We start from the raw sequence: 8,454 nt of genomic DNA on the forward strand, positions 1-8,454 counted from the left end.
AAAGAAAACTGCAACATTTTATCAATCAACTAAATGTTTTAACGTTTTTTCTATAAGTAAAATAGGCAATTTTTTCATAAAATGAGTATTTTCAATCATTCAAATCTCTACTAGTTCCACCGGTTTCCGCACTAATTTCAAATGGAAATGGTTCCACTTATCATCAAAAATAATCACAAAAAAGAGGGTGTTGCGAAAATGTGCACTTTTCGATGGACGAGCCTTCGAAAATGGCCAATAAAATACACTAAATGCTTTCAGCAGCAGCAGCTTCAGCAACTTCTAAACCCTTCATAATGTATGAGACAAATGTAGATCGTGGCTTGTTACAACTTTGTTTCAAAGACAGCGAGCCATTTTATCCAACCTACAACGTGTCAGGTTCAAAAAACTGTTTTTTGAAGATATTTTTTTTACTTTGACTGTTACTCCTTAGGGTGATGTGATAGGACGTTGACATATTCAACAAACTTATGTATTTTGATCAGATAAACAACTTTGTCGAAGACATCAAAGCTCTAATTAAAAAAACAAAAAAGTTAGCATTTTTAACTCGCTATCGGTGGACCCCTCGTCAAAAATTTTGATACTAGAATATGCTCCTTGTAAAACTGAACAATGTTGCTGAAGACATCAAATGTCTATCTCTTCATCCCTGGGCGCTATTAATTTCGTACAGCTAGATTGATGTTCTGCACCACTGTGCATTGGATTTTGTTTTACCGTACTAAATACTGGATGAACAGGGACATTCAGGACGAATTGTTCATTGAAATGTTAATATTAAGTGTCATAAAAATTGTCCAAGGTGGTTTGAAAAACTATAAAAAATGAAAAACTTAAAACCAACTAATTGGGAAAATAAATAGGGGAAAGTAGGGAATCGTGGGCGTAGATTAACGCTTCAACATTTCGGAATTGTGTCGAGAAAAAATCTTTATTCAACTTCAACTGCCATCTTTGTCGCTGGTCGCAAGCTTAATTTCACATAAGTTGTTGATTTGTGTACGCATTTGTATTTGTGTTTAAGGTTAAAAACAAAAATATGCTCATACTCTTATGATCATAGTTTTGCCTTGCTCTTTTACGTGAATTTTTCTTTCATGAAATATCAATTGTGGTGAAAAATCCCAGCAAACATTTAAGCAGGTATATTGTAGGAACAACAGAATAATTCAAATAGATAAACCAGCTGAAATGACTGTATTTAACTTACCAAAATAGCATAAATATATCTACGAAAATGGATGCGATATATCTATACCTAATGACAAGATTCCAACGATTCAATTTGTAACGGCCCGTAGTAGGCAAAGTGGGAATATCCGTAGTATCTCCAATGCATAATTTGAACATGTATCATGTCAGTCTTATTGGGAGTGGATCTTTGTGTGCTGAAATGTGAAATTTCGGTAAAATGAAAATTCCACCCATAAGGACTACGGAATAACTTATCGTTATTCTGACAGTCATCACGAGCTACCAATGGTGGCTTTTCTATGGGAGAATTGAAAATGGAGTCTTCTTGGAGACCAAAAAGAAAACCTGAGGGTCTTAGCATTTTGATCCTGGAGTTGTTCGGTCGCTTTGTAAAATAAGCTGCGTTTTGAGTAAATCTGAGTAAGGCGGTTATTACCCTACTGCTTTCAAGTATTTTCCCCAATAAATCTGTCCTAATAGTACGTGACGCGCAAGTTGTGATTCGAGCCTACGACGATCTCGGGAGTTAACGGCCTAACTATACTGTTTATGTCCGGATGGGCCTCTTACCACCAACCTGGCAGCTGTAACTCCGTCCGATAATGGTTCGTCCAACCTGGATCCAACCGTCCCTTGGGTGCCCAAAAAAATCCAGTCACTATTGCTCGTGCAGCATGCAAGTCCCCTGGTAGGATGGGGTTTCCATGGATAGATTAAAACTCGCGGATTTTTTGGACTTAACGGTATAAGTTTACTTAACGTTTTACTTAGGTATAAATTTTAACTTAAGAACGAGAAGGCCTTTTAGTTACCCGGCCAGGGCTTAATTATGTTCGCGTCGATCGGTCGGTAGTCGGTGGTCAACTGGTGGATCGCTCGTCGGTTCAGTCGTTCTCGGCTCTGCAGTTGTAAGAAGTATTGTTCGAAGCAATTGCATTGTTATCAGGAACTCACGCTCTTATCACTCGTCCGGCCGATCATTGCTGATCATCGATGATCGTTTCCTCCGATAACGACGCCTATTATCGTGTACGGTGGAAGGAAAGGGCATGCATGGGACTTAAGCTCCGAAATGCGAGAGTACTTATGTATATCATTAGATCATTTCACGTTGATCTCCCAATACCTCCGCTTCTCTTTAATCGGGTTTATGCTAAAATACAGTGGTTCCCAAACAGAACATCCTCACCCACCCAGAAATTAATAATGAATTTCTGTATCGATTAAATTTTACCTTAAGAATGACTTGTGAGAATTTGTTGGTGAACTTAACTGACTCAATAACTGACTAAACTCGAACTGATTTTTATGTACTCGTTTAACTCAATATTCATTATCAACCGACGTTGAAGTCAGACATATTTTCCATTTTATCCAACCAGAAGTCTGACATTATTCTGACAAAAAATATTCCAATCTGAATATTTTCATTTCCCAATCTGACACAAAATCTGACACAGTTCTGACGGATAGCTGACATAACTCACTCTGTATCTTTTTCTGACGCATTCTGATCTGTATTTTCATTACAATCTGACATTGGTAACAGACACAACTTTTCAACAGGTCGCTTTTTTAAACCTGACTCCGTTTTCAGCGTAACAACCCGAGTGATACCATCCTGTCCCGGGTGAAGCTCAACAACTCTGCCCATTTTCCATCTACAGGGAGGAACATTTTCATCTTTAATGATGACTAGGCTACCAATATCAACAGATACAGAAGGTTTCCATCTTTTTGTTCTAGCTTGAAGTAGACATAAATATTCCCTACGCCACCGGTTCCAAATCAGCTGAACATTTTTCTGCATCAGCTGCATTTGGTTGAGCCTGTTATCTGGTGTTTGTTCGTAGGTTTTATCTGGCATGGACTGTAAGGACTCTCCGATAATAAAATGACCTGGTGTCAAAGGTTCTAGATCATTAGGATCGTTCGAAAGTGGTGTAATGGGCCGCGAATTTAAACAAGCTTCAACCTGAACCAGAAGCGTCGTAAAATCTTCCGTACTAACGGGGTTTTCCCCGATAACCCTCAAAATATGCTTTTTTGCGGAACGCACCGCTGCCTCCCACAAACCTCCAAAATGTGGGGCACTAGGGGGATTGAAATGCCATTTGATTCCATCGCTACCACATTCCTTGTAAACCTTTTCTCTATGATTCTGACTCTTCAACAGACTTAATAATTCTGACATTTGATTTCTAGCTCCGACAAAGTTCGTACCGTTGTCTGAAAATATCTCTGAGCATTTTCCTCTTCTTCCGACAAACCTGCGCAAGGCCTGTACGAACCGTTCTGTTGATAGATCTGACACAAGCTCAAGATGTACTGCTTTAGTGGACATGCATACAAAAATAGCAACGTATGCCTTAACTACTGGGCGTCTGGGAGCCGGGCGAATATATATTGGACCGAAATAATCCACTCCTGTCTTACTAAACGCACGCGAAACCGTTACGCGTGAAGCCGGCAGTTCTGCCATGAACTGCTGAATTGGTGTGGGGCGAGCCTTGAAGCATGTGTGACATTTTGAATAACCTGGCGAGCTACGCTTCTTCCTCCCAAAGGCCAAAACTTCAACCTAACCGTAGCTAAAAGCAGCTGAGGACCTGCGTGCAATAATCGGCGGTGAAAGTGTTCTAGGATTAGTCGAGTAAGATCGTGACGGGCTGGTAAGACTATCGGATGTTTTGCAGCTTCTGACTCGGTCGAATTGCTCAATCTACCACCAATTCTCAACAACCCATCTGGGGATAGTTTGGGATTGAACCACCTGAGTTTCGATTGCCTTGACACAAAATCGCCCTTGGAAAGAGCCTTCAACTCCTCAGCAAAACACTCTTTTTGAACACACATTGCTAAAACTCTTTCGGCTTCATCCATCTCAGCTGTTTGTAAGAAAGGTTGAAATTTGACCTGACGCTTTGACCTTAACAGCTTCATAAATCTTAACAAGTAAGCCGTACATCTGACCATTTTAGTGTAATCCGAATACAAACTAAAATACCAACAATTGAAATCTGACTCATGCTTGGAAGTGTTTGTTGCCAATACTGTTACTGTTGTTCGGCGCCTTTCCTCTTCGCCAATCTCCGTTAAGTGATTATCTGGTAGTTCTGGCCAGTTTTCCCTTTCAAGTGCTAACCATGACGGACCTTCCCACCATAAACAAGAATGACCTATTTCGGCGGGAGAAATACCGCGGGAAATCAGATCTGATGGGTTGTCGACGCCAGGGACATGCCTCCATTCACATCCCTCTGTGAGATTTTGTATTTTGGCAACTCGATTTGCCACATAGGTAGTCCAGGTAGATGGAACAGCCTGTAACCATCGCCACACGCATGTGGAATCTGTCCAGAAGTAAACTGGACATTCAAACTTCATGGAGTCTTGAACAAATTTGAAAAGCTCGGCAGTTAGTAATGCCCCACACAATTCTAAACGTGGAATTGACTGACTTGCTAGCGGAGATACCCTCGATTTGGCAGACAACAAACAAATCTCAACCTCTCCATTTGGGTTGACGCTTTTCAAATAGACGCAGCCACCATACGCCTTCTCCGAAGCGTCCGAAAAACAGTGGATTTCCTTGTAGATGGCTCCTGGGATTATGTTGCACCGTTTGATACGAATGTTGTTGAGAGAAACCAGTTGTTCGTAGTATTTCAGCCAATCCTCACCCACCGTTGGAGGCAATGGCTGATCCCAGTCCAATCTTTGGTCGTCGCTATTCCTTAACGTCCACAATTGCTGCATAAATATTTTAGCAGTTGTTATTGCAGCACCAAGAAGTCCCAATGGATCGAAAAGCGTAGCTAATACCGACAGCACCTTGCGTTTTGTTAAAACCGAGGATTTTGGAATTTCAGGAATGTTGAAGTTGTACTTGAAGACATCAGATTTCGGTAACCATGTGAGCCCAAGTATCTTCATCGAAGGATCTTTCTCCGATCCATCTGAAGACTCTTCAATAGCTACACTGTCTTGTGAAAGCCCTTGCAGGACTTCTGCACAATTTGAGGCGAATTTTCGTAACCGAAATCCTCCAGCTTTTGCAGCTTTATCTAACTGAATTCTCAGTTTGAGTGCTGCGTTTGCATCGTCTGCACCAGATACAACATCGTCCATATATGTATCTTCCGAAAATACCCGCGAGGCCAGGGGATATCTCTCTGCTTCGTCTAACGCCAACTGCTTTAGAGTACGAGTAGCTAAAAACGGAGCTGGTTTAGTACCGTACGTTACCGTGTTCAGTTCGAAAGTCTTTACTGGTTCCGATGGTGAATTCCTCCATAGAATTGACTGAAGTGGGCGATCTTCCTTTGCTACGTTGATTTGTCGAAACATTTTCTCGACGTCAGCCACGACCATGATCTGACACATTCGACAGCGGAGTATTATCGCCCTAAGATCATCCTGGATAACCGGACCTGTTAATAACCCATCGTTTAATGAAATACCAGTTGTAGTTTTACACGAGGCGTCGAATACTACACGCAACTTAGTAGTCGTACTACTCTCCTTCTCGACCGGATGATGTGGCAAAAAACAGCGTTTAGTATCTGACGTTTCATTTACTTCTCTCATGTGCCCTAGCTGTATATATTCGTCCATGAACTTGGTATACAGCTCACGCAATTCCGGACTCCTAGCTAGTCTGCGCTCGGTTGCGCCCAAGCGCCGTAAGGCTATTTCCCTCGAATCGCCTAAGTTGGGGAAAACCTCTTCGTTCTTAGGAAGAGAGACTGTGTACCTTCCATCGCCGTCTCTCTGTACCGTTTTCTGGAAAATTTCCTCGCAACGCTTTTCCTCTCGTGAGTAAAGGTTTTCCGAACCTAGCTCCTCACAAGCCCAGAACCGAGCGACAAGAGTATCAAGAGACTCTGTCGTTGAAACAGTGCAAGCAATCCGTGCTGAAGTCTCTTGCGATAAACCTCCAGAAACAACCCAACCGAAAACTGACTCTGTTAGTGTAGGCAATTGGTCTCCGATGGAAATCCGTTTTCCCGTTTCGAAGAAGTCGAAGAACGACTCTATACTAAACACCAAATCCACCACCTTCGACTCAAAAAATGATGGATCCGCTAACTCAATACCATTCGGGAATGACCATTCATCCGTTGAAACTGTAGCAGTTGGCAGATCGACCGTTACCTTGGGTAGAACCAGGAATTCCATTTCCTTAACGTAACTGTTCACCCTTGATCGCACCACTGCTTGAACCTTGTGTTTAACCCTGGTAGATGTCCGACCAATACCAAGTATCGCAACATCTACCCTTTTCCGACTCATCTTCAAACGCTGACTCAATCTTTCCGACATGAAATTGCTTTCTGACCCCGAATCGAGCAGCGCTCGAGCTGGATATCTATTTCCCATTTCATCTTCTAAGAGAACCACGGCAGTTGCTAAAAGAACCCGACAATTAGCCTTGCGCCCGACACCCGATGTCAAGCATGATGATGAAGCTGTGTTAGAAACCTGACAAGATGTTTCTCCTCTCTTAGAAGTGCCATTGGTTTCACCTGACCTTGAAGATTCCGAAATTTCTCCGTTTTTACTCTTAAAACACACCAGAGTATGATGGCGACCTCCACAATTCCGACACGAAAACTTTGACTGACAATCTCGAGCCATATGAGATGTTCTGAAACAGTTCCGACATAAAGAGTGATTTCTCAAAACCGAATCCCTTTCTGACACAGACAATTTCAAAAATTTCTGACACTGATGCAAGGGATGCTGACCATTACAAGCAGAACATTTAAACCCATTCATATTCACATTATTATGAAATGTTCTGACACTGACTTTCTGTTTAGCTGACATTTGTGGAGGTACACCCTTAGTATCATTCAACCTTGGTGGAAGAGCTTCCAAAACTCGAACCCGCCTGTGCAGAAAATCTGTTAAATCGCATAAAGTATCTTCTTCCTTCGAGGTTGATTCTTCTTCCCAACTCCTACGAGTTACTGGATCAAGAAGAGACACGAGATAGTTCACCAAAAGAAGATCCTTGTAATCCTTTGCCTCTAATACCTGATCCAAAGTGTTAACTATTCTCTCGAACCCTTCCAATAGTTGAAGAAGATCATTAACGGACTCTTTACTAACCGAAGACAACTTGAAAAGCGATTGCACCTGCCTCTTTTTTAGTTGTTTGCTGTTGTTGTACCGCTTTAACAGAATATCCCATGCAACTACGTAATTAGCTCTTGTGATTTGTAGAGGATCAATCAACGATTTTGGTTCACCTTGGAGACAACCTTTCAAGTAGTGGAATTTTTCAACCTCTGGCAAATCAGGTTTACAATGGATAAGAGAGAGGTAGAGATCGCGAAACCCAAGCCATTCGTCAATGTTTCCATTGAAAGACTGCAGCTTTATCTGTGGAAGCCTAACGTGATCAAAACCACTGCGATTATTAGGTTCACCTGCACGAACTGATTGATCAAGCTCTGAAAACTCCAAACGAACCTTAGCTTTATCCATCAGAAACGATTTTGCAAAATAATACCGGTCACTGAGCTCTTTTCGCTCCTTATCGTAAAGTTCTACATCCGCTCCAAAATCTTCATGTGATTTTATATCAATTAACACTTCACCAAACCTTTCCCATAAATCATCAATCGCTGAAAGTCGAACCGAAATCTGCGCATGAGTAGCATCCTCTTGAAACGTTTCCACAAATTCCCACACATCAGAAAAGGACGACTGGATCTCTTTTAATTTGACTATTAAATACTTCAACGAAGGATTCTTCGAATCCTTAACAGCTTTGACCGTAGGCATGTTAGAAATCCGCAATTAAATCAATCCAATATTATTTCAACTTTGTATCACCAAAATGTTGCAATAAGGGAGCAAGGTGAAGAAAAACCAAGGTAAAGGCCGAGAAAAAAGAGACAATTGTTCTAACGAACAGGTTTAATCTCAAGGAAATGCGCCGTTATAAATTACCACCAAAAATTCGTTTTACCATATATTATTTTAAAAACCAGAATCACCAAATTGAATAATATCATAAAAATATTGGAATCAAAAATAATCTTAAAATTTCTCACAAGTTCATCACTGTTTAGGAACCACTGATTATATAGTAGCTTACCGATCGTAGCATAAATGTGTCACCCAACTCGCCGTCGCTGTAGATCGAACCGTTGCCTTCCTTGTTGAAACCTCGCTTCGGATCTCGTAGCTAGCCCACCATGCACAGGACTACCCTTTCCTCCACAGCGATGATCAGGACAA

General features: G+C 41.4%; 1 protein-coding gene across 1 annotated transcript; it reads right to left on the reverse strand.

Moving 5' to 3' along the window:
• Nucleotides 1-2,004: 2,004 nt before the first annotated feature.
• On the reverse strand, nt 2,005-7,995 carry LOC129742641 (uncharacterized). Its single transcript, XM_055734570.1, has 3 exons — nt 7,015-7,995; nt 4,678-6,765; nt 2,005-2,100 (listed from the first exon to the last, which is right to left on the reverse strand). Exons 1-3 carry the CDS (start codon nt 7,993-7,995, stop codon nt 2,005-2,007), a joined length of 3,165 nt encoding a protein of 1,054 aa, XP_055590545.1.
• Between the last annotated feature and the right edge of the window lie 459 nt (nt 7,996-8,454).

The sequence above is a fragment of the Uranotaenia lowii genome, chromosome 2 (assembly GCF_029784155.1).
Source record: "Uranotaenia lowii strain MFRU-FL chromosome 2, ASM2978415v1, whole genome shotgun sequence".
Classification (NCBI taxonomy): domain Eukaryota; kingdom Metazoa; phylum Arthropoda; class Insecta; order Diptera; family Culicidae; genus Uranotaenia; species Uranotaenia lowii.